Below are 21,840 nucleotides of genomic sequence, written 5' to 3'. Positions count from 1 at the left end.
TACACTTGTCACGTGGCACGTTTCATTATTATAGACGCTGGCTTTAATTTATAGATTTATTGGTCTATTTTTACTTGTAAAACTTTCGTACCATAACAGCCTTTAAAATGTATTCGAAAATATCAATCATCAGCCGTATTACGCATTTAAACACACAACAATGCAAATATGCGGAACGTCTGATGATAATCTTGTCTCAACAAATGAATTTATTCATTTCTTTACACATCATATGCAATAAAATTTTATAAAAATCTTCAATCCCCTTTCATTAGAAAGACAAATGCCAAAATCAGTAGAAAAAAAATTTGAATAATATATAATTTTAATTTTTCCTGTCTTAAAAAATTGGTGTGACGCGTAAATTACCTGTTAATTGTTACCGCTTAAAACCGACGCTGATTAGTTCTCTCTCGATTGGCTTGCTTCACGCCAAGCGAGAGTCTACGTCGGCTGTCAAATTGGCGATTTTGAAATTCGATTTAATTGTAATATTTAATTAATATGTCCAGACAAAGTACTGTCTTTGTCTGAACATATTAATTTAATATTACAATTAAATCGAACGAAAGTAACGAATAGATAGCCGCGGGGGGTGACGGGAGGACGGGAGGGTGACGGGGGGACGGGAGGGTGACGGGGTGAGAGCGAGCGCGAGCCTACGTGCCGCGCGCTAGGTATATTCCTCCACTACTCCCACTCTCGCTTTGTCCTTCTCCAGCGGTCGCGCGAAGCACACGTACTACGCACTGTACGGCACCCACGTGTGTTCGTGCCGAAAGTAATTCGCATTTGCGTTCACGAAAACCGTCCGGCACGAGAATTATCTTCTCCTCCTTATTCTCCATGTGAAGAGAATACATGTGATTACGCTTCTTTCGTTAAAGTAATCGTTAAAGTAATTCGTTAAAGTAAAATAAGTAAAGTATATCCTTACTTACGCGCTCATCTCCCTGAGGTGACTTTTCTATTTTAGAAGTATTGTACAAACTCGCGTAATTTTAATTAATTGTCTGGACTTTTTGTTCGCAGATAATCAGAGCGAGGACGAAGGTCGAATGGCCTGAGAGGAAGCTGGTCACTCCGACGGGAGGAGGACTGACGTTCTGAGAGGAGGAGGAGGAGGCGGCCTCGGAAAGGCATCGTGCATCAATGAAGCAACCTTAGGGGTAAGGAAAATTTTATTTTTAATTATTATTTGATATACCGTTTAGAAGCGCGTGCATTTTTTTTCTAAAAATTAAATAATATCTCTACAATTAAATTTAATTGTTTCTTTGTTATAGATTGACGCAGCTGCATCCACCGTCGTCTACAAAAGTGTCGTCACCGCCGATTAATAATTATACGAACCGCAGCCGGTTCGTCGGCCGTTTCGGGAGTTTCGTTAAGTATTCGGTCGTATTTTTTTCGCATGGCTTTATTCTGAACGCGAGTGCCGAGCATGGGACGCGCGAAAGTGATCATAGTAAATTTTCGCGATTAAAATCACGGTCGGAGTGTTCGCGAGTTACTTGTGCGCGGAAGGATGGCTCGACACGTCCCATCTGAGAGGAGGAGCAGACCCGGGACGGGCATCCTGCATCGGCGGAGCAACTCTTAGGTGAGAATCAATTCTTTAAATAAAATCTTTATTTAAAAAAAAATTTACTTTTTTTTTATTAATTTTATAAATAATTTACATGTCTACATTAATATATTTTTTTATGTTACAGCCACCGGCAGAATTCTTCAACTCCGCTGAAGTTCATGCAGATTGGTAAGTTTCTTCTAGTATTAAAATAAACCACACACAATGAATACTTTACTCTTTTTTTTTTGTATTCAGTTTTTACAATTTTTAATCTGAAAATATTCAACTTTATCGCTTTTTCTTAATCTTCTTGCTTATGTGACCTTTTGCCACAACTTTCAGTTTTTTTTCTTTCTTTTTTTTTTTATTAATTCATTTAGCTTGTATCTTCTATGTATAATTTTACGACTTCGTGTCATTGAATATGGGAAGAGAAATAATTTCTGTCTCTCATAACGATAAGCGCGCGAAAAGAAACTTGAACAGACGAGGATAATTCGATATACTCACCGCGTTGTGCACAACAGGAGAGTTATAGTTACGTGAGGCCACGAACATTAATTGGCGGACGTCTTCGTTGCTTCGCCAAGCCGACTTTAATGATCAGCCCGTAAAAATGTTTCCTATTTTTATTTTTTTATGATGCCATAAACACTTTGCCGCTGAAGGCACGCACGGTGCCTGTTGCAGCTTGTTGTTTGTGCGGCGATCTCTTCGTAGCGTTTACAATAAAAATTTAAGTTTAAAAATATATACATATGTAAATGCGTACAATGATTACATATGAAATAAATTATGTTATCGAATAAACAGCATTTTTCGTGCCTCGCGTTTTTTAATTTTATAAATTGTTCACTTTTGCACGCGTTAATTTTTCACGAAGCTTGAAAGAGAGCTACAGTTGATTTTTATCAAAAACTCTGTCATCTTTAGAAGAGACCGAGGTTTCCGGGTTCCGAATATTTAGTTTTACTGCAGCGCGGTGACTATGTGAAGCGCAACCTCTCGATTATAGCACCTGCGGGATAACATGATGGCACATCGGAGCGCGCCCCGCAACGTCTCATAACTTTACATAAAATTAGTACCTAAAAGCCCTTCGTCCTCGAGAGCCGCGGAAAGCTCTCGCACCAGGATTATGGGCGGTCGGAAGTTTGGGCGTTTAATCGGCGAACATAACATTAGATCCTGGAAACGCATATTAACATCACCAGGAAATTGCCAGGCTTTACCTCATACGGGATTTGATACTAGAATTAAAAAAAAAAAGAATTAAAACTTAAACATAGGAGCGACGAATAAAAAGGAAAGGCTTAAAAAATTTGTTAACATTTTACACTCTCATATTACATTGCTTTCAAATAATATTAAAGTAAAATTTTAATATTATTGCATTTAATTTGTCATATAATATTTATTGAAACATTTCGGGCTCTCGCATAATTTAAAACTAAAAGAGTTAAGATGTAAAAATTTTTTTGTCGTTAAACTTATATCATATGTTATGGAAATTCATCGAATTAATGACTGCGTAGAACAGAAGTTTGACATTTGAAATCGCATTTGCATCGAACTTTACGTACTTCGGAAACTTGACGCTATCAAAGAGGTGCATTAAAAAAGAATAATGTAATTTTATGCGTGTACGTCTGAGTGTCTATGGTATGCGCTGTGTCATATATGTCACAGTTGTCGCACGATCGCGCGTGTATGATATCTCGGTAAGCACACACAAGAGCTATTAATTGCGATTGCATAATATTTACAACGGCGTCTCGAATAGCGGTTCTATCTCATTCGGCGTGTACGTTGCGGAATCACGTAGAAGAAAATTACTCATTAGCAGGGTTACCGAGAATGAATCTGACAAAAAAAAGGTATTTTCTTTCTTCCGTCTTTTTCTTCTCGTCAAATAAGAAAGCTGCGAATGATACAAAGCAAATAAAAAAATTAAAAAAAAAAATTAAAAAAAAAAACATTTAATCTAAAGATGTACACTTTCAATACACAAATTTTCATGACGCGATTAATAAAATCAAGCGCGTGATAATCGGCTCGTTGTTCGTCTCTTGAATCATTGCCGCGCGTAACATAAAAGAGGTAAAATTCTTTCAACAGCAGCACTCGTCCGCATCGAGCACGAAAAATCAGCTGCTCGAGCTCGGCGTTTCCGAGAACTCCCCGGCTTGGTCTTCTTTATTTTCGCGAGCGGGACAGCGCGCAATTGACGATCGGCTCTATCGTCCGTCTCACTTTCTCCCGCGGTACTCTCGCTTCCTCCAAGGGCCGAAATCTCTAGTGGCCATATTAGTCTAGTTGCGAAGCATCGGGTGCAAAGACGTGTCGCTAATCGCTTTCGCAATCACGCGTATTTTCGACCGCGGATAGGACGTTTTCGTATCGAATATGTGCCGACGTTGGCGTTTCGGGAACGAACGATCATATTTTGTACTCAGGTGCCGTTCCACTCGTCGTTCTGCGCTTCGTTTCGTGCCGCGAAAAAGTGCATCGGTCGAGCAAGGTTATGTGCGCGGGTGGCGTCAATTGCGCGGGATTTGCATCGGGCATTTCCGATTCCGGGTCCCATCATGATTTTTTTCGGCAGGTTCCGGCAATCGCCAACATCAGAGCGTGACGTCATCTGCACCTCGCGCGTCTTCTTCGTCGCGGCCGGGACTCTCGGCTCGTTTCGAGCAAGTGACTCGCAAGGAACTTGAGGAAAATAAAATGCGCGAGGAACATTTCGCGGCCCGTCTCGTTCGCCGCTTGGCACGAATTCTTCGCGTCGTTTGTTCTACCGACGGGAATCGAACGAAGGATCGAACGGAGTCTTCTAAGCCTCGCTTTACATCGCGGCCAGCTTTTCGTCTCAAGCTCGAGGACGACTCGCGTGAAGACCCGGTGGAAGAAAGCAACGCCACGAACATTGAGAGCGCGAAATCACACAACGAATGATCGTTCGTCGCGCTTCTTAATTTTAATCGTCAAAAAATCGCCGCGATAAACCACCGCCATTCTCTCGGTCGTTCGTCTCTAGAGTGATAGTGTCAGTGATCAGTGAAAGTGATTATAAAAAAAGCAGAGCAGTGTAATATAGTGCCAAGGGATGTAAAGTGCTACAACACGTCAGGATACGTCAAAAACTACCGCGGAAGGAAGGAAGGAAGGAAGGAAAGACGGAAAATAACTTACTTCAACTTACCTAACCGGGAGATGCAAAGATAAGTGAACTGGCAACACACCGTTGGTCGTAGATCACCCAATTTTAATTATCATAAAAAGATGTATTATAATTATTTGATGTTCCGAATTTTAATGATGCACGCGAATCAGGATCTTTTTAAAAAATTGTCTGCGCGCAGTCGGCATATAAATCACGGCGCGCGCGTTATATGTTTATCTGTAATATCAACAGTATCTACCGTATTAATCACCGCATTCGTGTAATATATTATTTTATTGCTCGGTTATAACAATATCCGATTCCGGGGTGTATAGCGCAACTTTAAACTTTACGGGCAAGTTCATAAATCATCTCGCTGCTTAGATGATTTAGAACCGAAAACTCAAGTTTATCGCCGCCGCGATTAAGATCGATAATCATTGTTTATTGCGTTTACTCAAGTTGAAGTGGGAACGCAACGTGTTTAATAAGAGATGAGTGTGTAACAATCTACTTATACCGAATGATGCTGATAAGTCCGCTAGTTTTCTTACACTTTCGCGCACGACGTGTCGTATAATCTCAAGTTTGTAATTTTATCCGACGAAAGTCTCGTCTAGTTTCTTATTGTTAATAAACGATAATAATTATTGAACCACGCGATTCTCTCGCTCGGTAGCGTGTCTCGGAAATCGTAACGCGTTAAAGTCACTCGCGGTGCTCTAATTTTATGGTAATGTTTTATATGCCGTGCGATTTATCCGTCGAAGTTAACATTGAATTAAAATTGAGTCGTTAACGTCAAGATTAAAATAAACTTGCGTCCCGAAAGGGTTAAAAAGATCTGGTCGCAACAATTGGTCCGGATCTTACTGTGTGTCGCCGCTGGAAATATTGTGCATTCGGAATTCGTTATGGACGATTTTCATTCCGTATCGTCGACACGTATGATATACGACAGACGTGAGAAAAAAAAAAAGGGTGAAAATTACGACCGAACTCTGTTGTGCCCTTCCTTTAGTCTTGCCTTTCTTAGAAAAAAAAAAATGATTTGGAGCCTGGACAAAGTTTAAAGCCGCGGACTTCCTCAATCACGACGTGAGACCTTTTGTAGCGAGCTAGTAGCTTACGTACAAATGTTATTTCCGAATATCGTACCAGAATAACTGTTTAATAAGAAATGTTTCAGAAGAAACAGTTAAATATATTTTTGATCAGTTACGAATGTCTCTGAAATTTTTTAATTTTTTTATTTTACTTCACGTTTGTGCAAGTTTCTTTTTAGACTTTTTAGATTAAATTTTTGTTAGTAATGAGAAAAGATGAGCGAAATAAATTGCAAGAAATGAGGGTGGCAATAATTTATTTATTTCCGCATTCGATATCGGCTCTCGGTGCCGTCTATTCGTATTTTTCTTTCGTTAAAACAATGATACGTCATCGACAGTGGGTCGTTATATCGAACCCTCGTACAATTGGCACCGGCGGTAATTGGAGCATAGATACAGATATGCACAGCACGTCCATTAATTCTCCGCGGCGCTCGTTTCTCATTTCGTCGGGTCAAATTTGTTCAAGACCCCGCGTCGCATTGATTGCCAATGAAACGATTCTCCTGCAAAATGGATGAAGAAAACGATAAAAGATTGTATATAATTTCTTAAACAAAAATCAAAAGAAAAAAAAATAAAAAGAAAAGAAAAAAGAAAAAAATATATTAGCGTTTTTCTTTCTTTCTTTTTTTTTTTTTATTTTACATTAGAGTTGCGACGGTCGTGTTTACGGGCTTTCGAGAGATGTCTCGCCGTCGGAAGAAATCATCGGACTCGAGTGTCGCATAAACCGCGCAAAGTTCTCGGTTCGCCGCGACAGACCCAACTCGATTGCGTCGAAGTGCCGGGGGGGTTGGTTGCAGAGAGGAGAATGGGGAAAAGGGGAACAGGGTGGACTGGGGTCGGACATCGATCTGGTAGTTAACTTCAGTGCCCCCGCGGGACTCGTTGCCACCTTCGTCTGCGCTCGCGGTATGCGTGGATGGGGTGGGATCCGAAAAACCAGGGGGATGATAATTCGCGTGCTCGTATTACGCGTTTTAACGTTTGTGTTTACCGGGCAACCTCTAACGAGGCTCGTCCGTGCCGACGGCGGCACCGAAACGGCTCGCGGGTCAGACAAACGTTCCATTGAAAGAAAAAAAGGGAAAGAAAAAAAAAAAAAGGGTACACTTCGCAGCCCGGAGTAATTCCTAAATCGAAATTAGACTGGCAGTGTGAATTGGATAATCTCAGATTAACCGCCGTTTACTGTCGCATCCGACTCTCAAAACGTGAAAGAATGCAATCACTAGCATTTTTTTTATATCGTTTCGTACTAATATATTTTTTGTTACATTAACGTCGTTCTGATTATTTTTTTATTTATTGCATTCATTGCTTCAACTTATATTGCAATTGGAGTTATAGATTTTATTTTTTATTCGTAGTTAGAACTTTATTTTTTATTTGTTTCTGACGTTTAATGTGTAGTAAAATGCTGCACGAATAATGTAAAATCTACACAATCAAAAGCGTAATTCTAAATTTTAAACGGCACGTTTTTCTGCATTGTTTAATTAAAAATGTAACGATCGCGACGAAACGGCAATTTTATTCTCTAAAAAAAAAAAAGAGAATATAATATTTATAATGTTTTCGCTTGCACAGCACGTCAAACCCAAAGATTTTTTAATAATTAATAATTGAAAACGATATCGGAAACAACAGCTGCCTCTTGCCGCGGACTGTACGTAATGTTCGAATCTGTAATTTATTCGCAGGCAAAGCAATCGCATTCGATATCAAATATATGAAGCTATCTCTATGATAATCAGTCGCTCAAACTCGCGAACGACCGCTTTATTTTTCGATTATTTTATAAAACTTTGGCTTATCTATTTTAAGTCGGGAGCGTCCCAGATGCGCGCAGTATAAAACAAACATCGCTAATTAGATTAGGTTATTTAGATAGAGTTGGGATAAATTTATATAATTTAATTAATAGCGCCCGTTTTAAACTTGTGTGCATCTAGAATTAACTTCCTCGCGTGCGCCGTGATGGTCAACGTCGCACCGGACCGTTTTGCCTCCTCGATAATTTATTGCATTCGAATCAACGTTAGCAACAATCGGATTTTGATGGATTTCGCGTAGTCTATCACGCTGTATGTACGTACAAACAGGAAAATAGACGAGGATTGGAACAATAGTCATTTACTTCGTGTTACGAATAATATCAAGTTACAGCAAGGTACAGCGGCATTGCGATCGAATGGTGAGTCAATTCTTTTATTACAGAAAATTAAAAAAAGAATCGACTGTGAAACTGTGTATGTGATAATTCGTTACACAAAAAGCGAATAAAAGATATATAATTTATTAAGAATCGACAAATAGATGGCTCGGACAATTGAAAATTCCACTTAGTTTCATTGCGGGACTGTATGCAGCTATTTACAAAAAAATTATATTATTACAATACATATTATTATTACTATTACCATTATTATTATTATTATTATTTTAATTATTATTATTAAAATACTGGACAGAAACGAAATCACATTTCTATAAATATTATATTAACAATATCACTTCATCTCTTTAAAAAAAAAAATGAATTAAAAAGGCAGATTATTTTCGTCCACGAAAAAGTCATTGTTATAACAATAATAATCCGAAAAAGAAAAAGTTAAATAATTTTTAATTTTCGCCGATAAGAAATATTCTTATAAGTAAAAAAAAAAGTTACAACAGATAAGATTTATTCTTAACTATTATGTTGAAGATTTAAATATTACATCGTTACCTTTCTCACGTTATAAAACAATGAACAATATTATTTGTTATTTTCATAATTATGGGGAACAGCGATTTTATCGGCACCATCGCCGCTTTTCGTCGTGTAAATATTCACTATAAGAAATATACGAAAAGTCTAGAGAAAATATAGACTTCGCGGATGTGTTATTGTAATATTTAAGCACAATACCTGCTTTGCTATTAACAAATGTAACACTATTATATTATGCCGTAATATGTTAAGGTGTCGTATTCGAAATAATTATCCTCATATCGACATTATCCATTATTCGACCTATAATTTATTTTAAGGCACAATATATCCCCTTTAATTTCAAAATTTACAGATCCGTTTTCGTTTACGACGCGTTTATATACAAATTCACGTATTTACAGTATATTAACAAAAAAAATTCGCGGTACTTAACTGTTCGCGAGTACGCCCAAAACTGTAACAAACCCCCGATTGTCATACACAAGCGACACCGACAATCACTAAATTTTTTTTTTTCTTTATTATTGCATTACGATAAAGCTGAGCATTTACTTATTGGTTTTAGCGCGACAATATTAAAAGGAAAAATATAGATACTCAACGTATAATAATAATAATCCCATAGAACTGTCATCAAACGGCATTATGACGTTTTGCAAAAAAAGAAGAAATTAAAAAAAAACAAAAGAAGGCGCGCTAATGTAAAATTTATAACAAATGTGAAATATGTTCTTTCGCACATGCGGATAATGTCGATATACAGAAAGAACTAACGATCGATCACAACAAATGAAAGAAAAATTAATTTGTGTGATGTCATGCGCACTTTTTCACTTGCACCTAACGCGTACACGTTCCGTCGCCACGTGTACGTATTTGTGTATCTTGCATTTTACATTTACGAGCGTCGTAAATTACATTGACTAGTGATATTACGAATGATACCCAAAAAACGTCGAGTGTCCAGCGTTTGATTGCGTTCTCAATTTCAACTAAATTCGAAATCTCAATTAACTCTTTAGCTGCAAACATCGTACGCTGAAAGACAGGTACGGCGACGGCAGCTAGCGAACGTGACTTTAGCGTCGTGTGCGTCGAGTTTCATTTGTAGTACTGCATTTATATACCGCACCGGCCGGTTTGCCGATGACCGATTTTTCCCCGTTTTCTCATCCCCTGCCTCTGCCGCTTAGGGTTACGTACGCTAGTCGCTTGTCGCCGCAGAAAATGCCGTATCTGCTTTTCGGCGTACAATCTCTATATACATATAAAATAATATATCTCACATATATTTATCCATATATAATACTATATATAAATATAATACGTGCATGTTGTTCTAGCAGGGATTGAAACGGTTACAAAGTGAAGGCGAGCGAAATTTACGACACTTCTCGCGGTTAATTTACGGCGTCGTTTTGTGCCGATGAAGATAATAAATCCGCGCGGTGTCATAATTACGACGTATTTTTCTCCGTAAATTACGAAGAAGCCGTTCTGCATACCGTAGCTAAAGAGTCAATATGCTTGTTTGGGTAACTCGATTATTTCTGGATACAACCCTATCTTAAAGCTAACGTCAAACTACCGCGCGCAATTCCCGATTCGCGCAGACGGTTTTGAATATCTCCCTATTATCGGGATAGTCAAACAAACTTTCTATTTTTAACCCTCAATTTTCACCTCTCCCTTTCCCCGTTCTAATATCCAGGTACGATTACAAAGCACGATCATGTAACAGACTGCGTGAACGTCTAGATACACGATGCAGGTGTGCATTTAGATTCTAATCTTGGAATTGCCAAGTTACGAAGGCATCGATGCAGTTTACATTCGGCACTTGCCCTCGGCTCGGATTCTCGCGGAACTAACAAACGTAGAACGTAAAAATATCGAAGCACGACCGTCACGTTAATGGGGATCGAGACGTGGACGCAAAAAAAAAAAAAAAAAATCCGCCGAGATTACTGAAATCGAATTCTGTTCTCCGCGGTATCCGCGGCCGACGAACGATCTATTTAATAACGGTCGCTTATCACAGGCCGTGGTGTATCATGTGCGAGCTACAACTAGGTTACCTTAAATACTCGTCCTAATTACTTTACGCGGCTATCCATTCGCTTCGTCCGTTCGCGAACTCTTTTGTACGTTATATTCGTAGCGAGATACGGCAAACCCCTTCCCGCCGTCCCGCTTCGCGGAGCTTTCGGAGCATCCGGAGTCGCCCAAGACCCTCCGCCGTGCAGCATCCGTCTACATTGCGCTCGCGTGGCCCGAATATTGCATGGAAAGCGTCGCGGACTGGGATGCGGGCTGCGACGCGGGTAGAGACGCCGACGACGCCGGCGTTGTTGGAAGCGGTGCGGAGGTGGTGCTCTCGTTGGTCTGTATCAGACCGCCCAGCATCCCACCCATGTCCGCGCTGGTAGTGGAATACCCCATCATTCCTCCAGTCATCGCCTCCATCGTGGTGGAGGCCACCGCCGCCACAACGTCCTGCGCCCTCATTTGCCGCTCCCTCGATTGCTCCTGCTGCTTCTTCAGCAGCTTCCTCTCTTTCGCCCGTCGGTTTTGAAACCAAATCTTTATCTGCAAATTAGACGATTGCGTTTTGGGCTCGTTTCGCGTGGGGAAAGGGGGAAGGGGCGGGGACAATTCGCGGATTTTCGCCGAACGGGCATTGATTTTTACCTGACGCTCCGTGAGGCCGAGCTGAGCGGCGAGGTCCGCTTTGCGTTTAATAGTGGTGTAGTGATTCATATGGAACTCTTTCTCGAGCTCTAGCCTTTGATAGTCCGTGTAGACCACTCGGTATTTGTCTTTTGTGCGAGTCTTCCCTGAAAAAAAAGCCAGATAACGGCCGGTGTTATTACGCGGTTAATATCTATCGCGTTGATTCCCTTGTCAATAACGCGTTAAGGAGATAACGTTTTCAGCGAACGTGTATACCGCGTGGCGACGTTAATAAAGGTAAAGGATGTTTCGTAATTAATTTCACGCCGGGCTGATGCGAGAGAGGACAGTTCTATGAGTATATCTACTACCCGAGAAAAATAACCACCCGTTAATTCTAAATTTGCGAATAAGCGCCGCATAAAATACAGTCGTTTCAAGAGAAAGAACATAAGAGAGCAAATGATAAAATATAGTCTGAGAGCTTTTTATCAAAAGCATGTTCTTAATTGCAATAAGCATCTCGCCTCAAAGATGTATAATAAAAGCTATTCTGTTAATTACAAATATTAAAATAATTATAACTTAATCTTAATCACGCTCAGAAAAAATTTAATCCATTAATAATATGAATATTTAATATAGATAAAAATTACAAAAAAGAAAAAGAAAAATTTAAAATACTGAAATGAAAAAAAAAATCGCATTTACAATCAGTATTAATTTTAAAGTTGTTGCAAAATTTTAATAAGTAGAACACTGTACTAAATCCACTGTCACCGTTAATACCTTATGTTCAAAATAATTATAATCATGTTCCGGCCACATAAAAATTATAAATGATATGACAGAAGAATGCAGAGGAATGTAACTCTTGACGCGGATTAATTTACGTTTTATGGTATTCATTACAATTATAAATAAAAGTCAGTACACGTACGCGCACAGAATTACGAACAGCTCGAAGCGGTGGCGTTAGCGAAATAAAATACGCGTCTATGATTTGCAATAAAGCGGCGCGATTATTTCTTATGGGAGGAAACGGTGCGCCAGAAGGCGGCAAAAGGAAGAAGGCGCGTTGGAAATCGCATGGTGTGAATGCGTTTCTTACGACGTGATGTTCTTGGCGGTAACACGCGTACAAAATACAGAAAGAGAGAGAAAGAGAGAAGAGCGGGAAACAGGGATACGTGTACGAATGTGCATGTGGGAACGGTAAGAGATGGCCCAAGAGAGAGGGACACGATTAGATAAGGCTCCGCCGGCGAGATCAAAGGCGTGCACGTTAATCCACCACTCTTCGATAAGGGAACTCCGAGGCCTTCGCGGCGTTACGAATAAGCGAGCGACCTTAGGTTTTTCGTCGCCAAGGTATACAGAATGGCCACAGTTTGACTCAGCATGGCTGATATCGGGTCAACAGAATATCCTCGTGGCACGCAAGGATGCGCAACACGGGCGGGAATAAATAATGAAGTCAAGGGAACTCGTACGAGTCGCGCGCTTCTATGAAAGAGATTCACAGAATCGACTTGGCGTCCATTTTAATCAGATATCTGATAAAATTTGAGATTCCAGATCCGTTTGTCCTTTTTTTCTTTTTATATTTTTTGCATGTTTTTTTTTATGTTTCTTTTTAAATCGGCGATTGCGAAATAAAATCTTGATATCGAGAAAAGATCGAGAGATAAACTTGAAGTTTGTACAAAAAATTTTTAATTAATTTTTTTAAGAAATTTACAAAGAGATTTACTAAGCAAGAGTTTTCTATATTTTCAGTAAAATTTTTAATTAAATGCACATGTGTAACTATATTTAAAGAAAAAAGAAATTTCAGTTTTACGTTAAAATTTTCGTGTAATTAAGAAAAAAAAAGAAATAATTTTTACATATTTACGTTTTTATGTAAGCCATTTACGAAACATTTATCTTATTTGTAAGACGTCTTTTTTCTTTTTCTTTTTAAACGCAAATGTGTAGAAATTTCATGAGAAGTACTGTAAACAATGAGAATTTGAAGAATTGGTTGACGTCTAAGCGATATACAACGCATGCAGAGCGCGTTCGTGATTAAATCCACGTAATCTGTTCAAATAAAGGAGCAATATATTACGGACTGTCTGGTTTTGGAGTTTTCATCTACTTAGAATGAGATTGAAAGATCGTTATCGTACTTCCAGCTCTTGACTTCTAACTATCTATGATAATACTCGAATCATGTCTCTGCTACATGTCTCATGCAAAAAATATACTGTATAATTAAAGTAAATTAACATGCACGTCACCAATCGCTACATTTTAACACGCTACACACATTTCTCGATCAGCTGATTTCAATTCCAACATCGATTTTAAAATATAAACTAAGAATTTCATTCTTCTCATTCGTCCCGTTCATGTCATATCATAATGCAATTGAATTAATCATCATTAATCAACTAAATTAATCAACTCGTAAAAACTCGCGATTTAATTTTCTTATATATAAATAAGAAAAATCCAAGCTGCTTTTGTCAAAAAAAAAAAAAAAATTAAAAAGAAAAGCTATATTTTTTCGAGAAACAAATCAAAGAAAAATATCGTTATTTGGAACAAATGTTCTTTTTTTTCGCAATAATCGATTTCTTTACGATATTACCTAATGCCTAGTTTAAAATCTCTGTTATATCAATAAAGTGTTATACGAGATAAATGAGAAATAAATATTAGACGGCGTTTGCCATGGTTTTTGTCAATATGATATCACGTAATGTAGCTTGGATTTTTCCTTTTTCCTCTCACTCCTTTTTTCTGTTACGCTACGTGCATTGTTAGACGTGCAAATATTTAACGCGTTAAGAGCAAACGTCGCGCAACCTGATGCACGTAAACAAACACACGAAACATCCTTAAACCTTATCAAAAAGCAGACTTTATCTTTGAAGATTGTAATCGAATAAAAAAAAAAATTCCAAATTATATGTGATACTGGCCTTAATTTGCGATAGATTTCTCATGTGTGTACGATAGACCGCCGGACCACGTTCGCAAACGATAACTTCACGATTCCGAATTCACTTTTGTCGCGTGATAAAAAAAGAGTTCCATTCATTTGAAAGTATCAACGTAGTAAAAATGCAGGCAGCTGTAGAAATTGGTTGTTTGAAGTCAAATATTAACAATAAATCGTCGGGGAAAAAATATGAAAAATAAAAGAAAAGAAAAATATTAATTGTAAAGTTGCGCAAAAATATTTTGATACGTACATCGATAGTAAATAATTTGCTCGTTCGCCGTAGTGACCATCTAACACGAAGGGAAAACTTAGAAATCGATGTTTCTAGTTTCTCCAACTTTTTCACGGTTAACGGAACAACTTCGCACGACTACGAGTTCAACTTTTTACATTCCGAGGAATCGGCAAATCTCGGATGGCTCGCAGGGTACAGGCGGTAGTTCAAAAGGGCAAAGTCGTAGGTTTTTTTTTTCCTCCTCTCACGCACAAACTTTATAAGCGTATGAGTTAGGGAAAGATTACCGTCGGCGTTTCTTATCTCGCCAATTTTGCGTCTTTGATCATTCAGCCCCAGCAACGCGGAGATCGCAACGATCAGTTCGTCTAGTTTCAAACACATACCGATAACTGTTCGCTGTGGTTTATCAACGCTAGGCGGAGCGTCGGGAATGATTCTTAAAATGTCTAGCGTCGTTGGTCCTGCCGTTGTCTATATTTTCGAACGAACGAATTTACCGGAACCATTTCTCCCGAGTATCCGTGCGTGAAATGCGGAACGAGCACGACGGACAAAGAAAAAGAGAGGAAGAAAAGAGAGAGAGAGAGCGAGAGAAAACGCGACGGATTTTACGAACCGCTACGAGATGCGGGAGGACGGAGTGACGTGGGGAGAAAGACGCGAGCGAGGGGGACGAAGAAACGGTGCTCCTGGGACTCGTTGCCACCCCATTATAGCGTTTGCTCTTCCATTTCACGCCGCGGAATGGCAAAAGCGCGTGCCCCGCTTTTCCTGCGGGCGTTTGACAACCCCCGGACGATATCTCGTGTCGGCTTAGCGAGAACTCGCGCGCCGACTCGCGCGGGTACCATTCGTCACCGGCGTCACAATTACCTCTATTGTGCCACCTCGCATTTGTATATCGCATATCAAGTGCCTGCGAACGAAGAGAGAAAAAGAGCGAGAGAATTTTTTTTCCATTTCTTTCTATCATACACACCGATAGCGGTTTAGTTTCGCGAGCGCGAAAGTTATCACCGAATTATAAAATATTAAATTATTACGAGCAATTAAAATTGTTACAATTTTTGCTACGATTACTTTTCTACGATAAATTTAATTTAATTATATTATCGCGTGATAGAGTTTTTGAATAATTTTCTTTTAATTTGTATTTTATAATTAACCGTTTGTGGACATGCAACGCACGGAATAGGGAAGCGTAATTAGAACGATAACGAAACGAAAACAATAACTTGCTGATCGATAGAAAGAAGTGACAAATATGCGTTAAATGTACTAACATCTATCTTTTCTTTTCTACGATCAATGATGAATGTAACGAATCGCAAACAAACATATATTGGCTGAACACAAAAGATCAGAAACTGAAGATTCTATCGCGTACCTGCGGAGCGCGTGACCAAACGGAACTCAACAGTCTTTAGACGTAATTGATTTATTGCCACGCAGCCCTGCGCTTTATGACGAGTGACGACAAGAAGAAGTAATTATCGTAAAATAACTGAACATATTGTCCAACCTTGGACGCGGCTTGCACGAGGTCAGGTCGCAGGAATATTACGAAAGTGAACGAACTGAAAAGCGTCGAAGCTTTGCCCGAAAAAAATTTCGTAATTCTCGTCAAATTCTTATTCAGTCCCTTAACAATTTTCTCACGGTTTTCGCTCCGTCAAACTGTCCCGATCGATCGAGTCGCAAGCTTCTCGCACGCGCGATTGTAATCGCGTTTTACCCCGCGCACATCCGGGATTCATTCACTCGGGTTATCTAATTTGACACGGCTCAGCTTGATTCTAAATTCGTGTCGCCAATAATGAATCGTTTAACTACCCTTAACAGAAGCGACGGAGAAATACGACGTCTGGTAACGTGCTGCGCGTCGAATCGCGCGACACCAAAACCCTCGTGACACGAGGGTTCTCCGCTGCGTACCCAGTTGACGACAAGGTTTTAGGTAGAAACTCCAACAATACACCAATTCCGTTGTTGATCTTGCCACTGTCAAAACACTTGACCGTAATGAAGAGCCGTAGTCTCTGGTAACGGGCGAAGTCTATTCTAAGGATTCGCGATCAAGAATCAGGTGGAGTTTTCTTTTAAAGAAGACATTTACAGTTTACGGACTGAATGGAGCGCGTACCACAAGCTGCGAGATGCTTTCTTGAAGGAAAAAATCTCGAGTTTTAGAAAAAAAATAGGATCTAATTAAAAAAAAAAAAAGAAGAAAAAGAAAAAAAAAGTTATTTGACTTTTAAATAGTTTCCGTAGTAATTAGTAGAATTAAAAGCGATCGGCGTCTTTATTCGGACGATGATAAATCAATTCCTTTTTTTTTTTTTTTTACTGGTTATTTTAAATCGTGCCGATAAGGAAATCGCAGTCCAGACGGGGTGCCATAAAAGCGGTGGAAATCGCATGCTCGTGGAGAATCACTCTCACGGAACGGAACCGAACGGCGGCGGCGATTCCGCGATGCGCAAACGAGAAAGCGCATACACACGAGGCCGTCCCTCACGAAATTGTAATGCACGCCTCGCGTTTTTTGTATTGTCGTGGTGAGAGAGGCTTTGCCATGCGGCTTCTGCCCGCAATATAACCATAAAACGCAGATAATTGCCGCTGCAAGGTACGGGACGTTCGTTTCAAGGTACTTAAGGTGCGTACTTGCTGCACGCGCGTGAGGTAAAATGCAAATAAGTGAATAGAAGAGAGAACAACGAAGGAGAAGAATCGGGATGGATTCTGCGAAGTGCATCGGGGGAAGAATAATTTGGTATTTGGGGTAAAGCAGTTTGAATATATTAGCATGTTAATCTCGATAGCGTTAAAGATTGAACCATATCCACCAGACACGCTCCGCCTTCGCGTCTCTTTCTTTTTTTTTTCCTTTTTTTCTTTTTTTAAATGAATATTTTTCTAAATGTGTCTTTCAGTGTTATTATTCAATTTTGTAATATGCGACATTAAAAGACAATCCATTGAATGCTTAAAGAACAGCAGACAAGTTGCGTCAATTAATGAGTAAATGTATGATTCTTTCGAGTCAAAAGTGACTAATGGTATCACTTTTGATTGGAAAAATTAATGAAACTTGTGGTTAGAATTGTTAGCGTAATATTACGAGCATGCCAGTTGTTATAAAATATATCACATACATTTTTTTTAACGTATATGAAATAGTATATTAAGAAATAATTCTGTAAAATTCACAGGTTTTCTTTTTAAATACCTGCTTTTCAATATGTTTAAATTAAATTCCTTGGGCATTCGTGAACTGATGCGCCTTCAATTAAATAACACACGTTTCTATCAATAAAAAAAGAAGAACAAAAAAAAAGAACAATCGCGAGCCGCATGCACAATTAAAGTACAATACGCATGCAAACACCAAAAGTAACATTGTATACACGACAATCAATTTATTATAATTCGTACCGAGAATTTCGAGCCGGCAACAGAGTTCGTTAATTGGCGACGTTGAATCTGCGCTGCCGACAGTTTCGGTGTTGCATGCTGCAACAATGGAAAGAACATCTCTTTCATCAAAAAAGCTATTTCCTCGTATGTGTTTATCGAGCGAGAAAGTCGATCGAGTTTCCGACCGATTTTTGATTACCGGACGACGGCCCCGCGAAATACAGTGAGAATTAATCGTTCGCAATCGCGCGTGTTGATTCAGGACGCGGGCCCGTGCGAAACGGACGGGACTTCGGAATCCCGGTGAAAAATCAAGGTGGACGACGAGAAGGAGCGAAGAAGGGAGGAAAGGAGATTATCTCACAAATATTTGAGAGCAATTAGATGTTTGCTCGTCCGTTACCGTGTTTACATGGTCCGCCGTATCTAGACCGCTGGAGACGTGTTTATGACCGCGTGCGATATGCACAAAAGTTCTCATTAAGTACGTAACTTTATCACGTGGGTTAAAAAAAAAAAATTCAATTTCTTAATCGAATCCTTGGAGTAAAAAATTAATTCCTCGCGAACGAAAATCGGCGCGGGACGTCTTACTTGTAAAAACTCGCGACCTGCGGAATCGCGACTGTTATTTTTATTTAATTATTAATTTTTATTTATATTTAAAGATTTAAAATTCTATAACATATATTTGAAACGTTTAAAATATTTAACATCTTTCTAAAAAAAAAAAAAAAAAAAGAAAGAAAGTGTCATCAATCATAGTTCGAAATTGTTAGCAATGAGTTATGCATGCAAATGTTTCAAATTTTTAATACCCTTTTGTACTACAGTGCTGTCATTTTTCGGGAGCATAATTTCGAAAAAAATTTTAGCGACGTTAAAAAGTTTTAATTACCGGGTTTAGGTTGACTCTGATACGACGGCCTTTTCATCCATTCGTACGGGCTTCTTCGTCCCTGAATTCTATGAGACGTGTATAACTGGTGACGTCTCGATGTCGACGACATGTCTCTAGACGTGGACGGCAGATCTCTAGATGTAGACGGCACGTCTCTGGACGTGGCCGGCAGACTCATGTCTGAAGATATTAAATTGATATTGCCAGACGCGGACGATAAGTTCACGTTGCGTGACGAACAGGGCAAGTCGTCGTATGGCACAATATGAAAGTTAGGCGGTGTCGTAGGAGAACTGCTGTTATTGCTGTGACTGCTGCCGTTCATACTGCCGTTCAGGCTGCCATTAATACTGCCGTTTACGTTACCGTCCGTATTGCCGTTCATTCGCGCGGCCGCCGATGGGTATTGATTGCGAATCGCCATATCGATATTTACGTTCCTAAAGCCCCACTTCAGCATTCGTCGTTTGTAGGAAATCTCGTATTCCTGATCCCTCGACGGTACTTGCGATTGAAGATACTGCGGCGGCGAGTTTTGCTGAAAGAACTGCGGCGGCGAGCTCTCCTGCAAGTGCGGCTTCGGCAGCGTTCGCTGCTGAATGCGTTGCTGAGGCAATGAATTCGCTTGGGTATGCTGCGTGTGCTGCGGCGGCGAGTTTTGCTGCAGCTGCTGCGGCGACGAAGCAGCTAATTGCTGCCCGCTGTGTTGCTGGCAAAGCTGCGGCGGCGAGCTTTGTTGCAGGTGCTGATGGGGCGACGGATGCTGCTGACAAAGCTGCTGCGGCGGCGAATTGTGCTGGAGGTGCTGCTGAGGAGACGAATGCTGGTAGAGCTGCTCGGACGGCGAGCTTTGCTGCAAATGTGGCTGCGACAGCTGCTGCTGAATACGCTGCTCCGACGGCGAGTGTTGCTCCTGCGTGTGATGCTGTTGAGATTGCGTTTGAAAATGCAGGTGCTGCGGCTGGTATTGAAGATACGGCGAGTACTGAGTCGTGTAGTGCCATCCGGGTAGCATTTCCGGGTGGTTGAAGAACTGGGGAGGAATCGGACCCGGCTGATGCTGGGAGTGCAACGCCGGCGTCGCGGGTATGGCTCTGGACGGATAGCCGTACCAATACTGGGTCCCTTCAATCGCGGCGGGTGCCGCAACCGCAACCGCGGTGTGCGGCTGGACCTGTTGCGTCGACGTTTGCTGATGCGTTTGCTCCATTATTAGTTGATGTTGCTGCTGGTTGTCAGCGACCTGTTGCTGCTGGCGATACGCAAGGCTCGTTTGATTATAGTGCGGCATGGCGTTAGCGATGTTACTCAGGTTCGATATGGCGTTCGAGGATTCCCCGGGGATGACGTCGTCGCGAAACGATGGCATGACGGCTCCTCGCGTCGGGCTTGAATTGCACAACGCGTACGTCCGTTTCCGTAAACACAAATTGATCACCAAAAAAAAAAAAAAAAAAATATAAAACTAATAATAATTAACGTAAATTATACATTTATGACACTTAGCGGCACAAGTAACGAAATTGACACAGACGAAACGTTATTGCTGGTACCCGATAAACGCGTTTTGTCCGATATCGATATTGAACTGACAACGTAACTCTAACGTTTACTAGCTGAGGTGTAAATCCAACATGAGGGGGGTTTGGTGGGGATCTGGTGGTAGGCTCCGCCCCTCTTGTGCAACATCGAACGACCAATCTACATCCGGCAACCAACGTAATGGTGTCCAACGAGAACGTCGCCGAACGGTAGAAATGTCGCCCGCCTACAAAAAGAGAACCGAAGAAAGAGAGGGAACCTGATTCTTGTAGCTCCACCTTCTTGATAAGGCATGCCGTTGCTGGTTTTATACAATTTTTAAGGAAACTGACCGGTTGCTTACCTCGCGCGGACTCCATTACGATGGTGGACTTCATTTTCAATCTTCTAATGACCAATGAAATTAATTCCCACTTTTTTAATCGCATTTAAACGTATTTATTGGTTTGCGTTATTAAATGCGACGTCCAAGAGACTTGAAAATAATTCTAAAATTAATTTCTTTGCACAACTTTGTTTACTGTTTAAATTAAAAGGATTATGATTTGCTAACTTGCAACTTTAAGATAATGAAAATTACTTTTTTCTAGATGGATAGCGCCACGAAGATAACGACGACGATATTCATTGCCAGATAATTCTAATTTCTTGTGATACATACTTATTTTTACACACACACACACTGTATAATAAAAAAATTACTTTCTTCTTTTTTTCTTTTCCTCGGGCAGTTTACGTGTGTGAAAAATTTTAAAGAGGCAGTAAGAAATTATTAATTTAACTCTAATTACAATTCATAAAAATTTTGCATCTTGCACGCTCTCGCAAAAATTGTATTAATTATTTTACACTCTAATAACAAAGATCTAGATCTTCGCGTAAAAAGGTGGATTAATTCCAAATAACTATAGAGTTAAAAATGGCAGTGAATTTTAATCGAGCAATAAGAAACTTTCGTGGCTATTTTGTACGTATAATTGAAAAGAAAGAAGTTTCATCTTTTTTAAATTAGCATATTATCGAAGGTCAAAACTGTCTAGACAGAACGAGGGGAAAAAAAAAAGCGAAGAAAGTTATAAATAAAACGTCGTTTAAAATGTGGTGTTGGTAATGCGGAAAATTCATCGCAGCTGGTGGTGGTCAAAAAAAAGAAAAAGCAGAAGAAAGGTATGAAAAGAAATAAAAATTAAGAAAAGGAAGTAGACCACTTTTCTATACCGTACCTTTTCATGCCACGTTCTTATACTATGAATTTTTTAAATAACAGTATACCAAAAACTATTCTTAGAAAATTATTTTTCTCGCATACGTGAACTTATAGTCTGTTTTAAATGTGAAAGGAATTAAAAAGTGACGTGTAAATAAAGATTTATCACATTAAAAAAAAAGAGATGAGCGGAATAATTTTATATACACTGAAAGAAGAATATAATTCCTTTTTTAGACTTTTAGAGTATTAAATAAAATTATAATAACATTTTCTAATAATTTTTTTTTTAATATA

General features: G+C 39.7%; 1 protein-coding gene across 1 annotated transcript; it reads right to left on the bottom strand.

The window, feature by feature from the left end:
* Positions 1-7,094: 7,094 nt before the first annotated feature.
* Positions 7,095-21,840, bottom strand: LOC139109389 (homeotic protein caudal). The gene is made up of 2 exons (XM_070668428.1): positions 18,792-21,840; positions 7,095-11,404 (listed from the first exon to the last, which is right to left on the bottom strand). Exons 1-2 carry the CDS (start codon positions 20,161-20,163, stop codon positions 10,821-10,823), a joined length of 1,956 nt encoding a protein of 651 aa, XP_070524529.1. The 5' UTR covers positions 20,164-21,840; the 3' UTR covers positions 7,095-10,820.

Source organism: Cardiocondyla obscurior, linkage group LG17 (genome assembly GCF_019399895.1).
Source record: "Cardiocondyla obscurior isolate alpha-2009 linkage group LG17, Cobs3.1, whole genome shotgun sequence".
NCBI classification, from domain to species: Eukaryota; Metazoa; Arthropoda; class Insecta; order Hymenoptera; family Formicidae; genus Cardiocondyla; species Cardiocondyla obscurior.
This window is presented reverse-complemented; position numbering and strand designations above follow the sequence as displayed.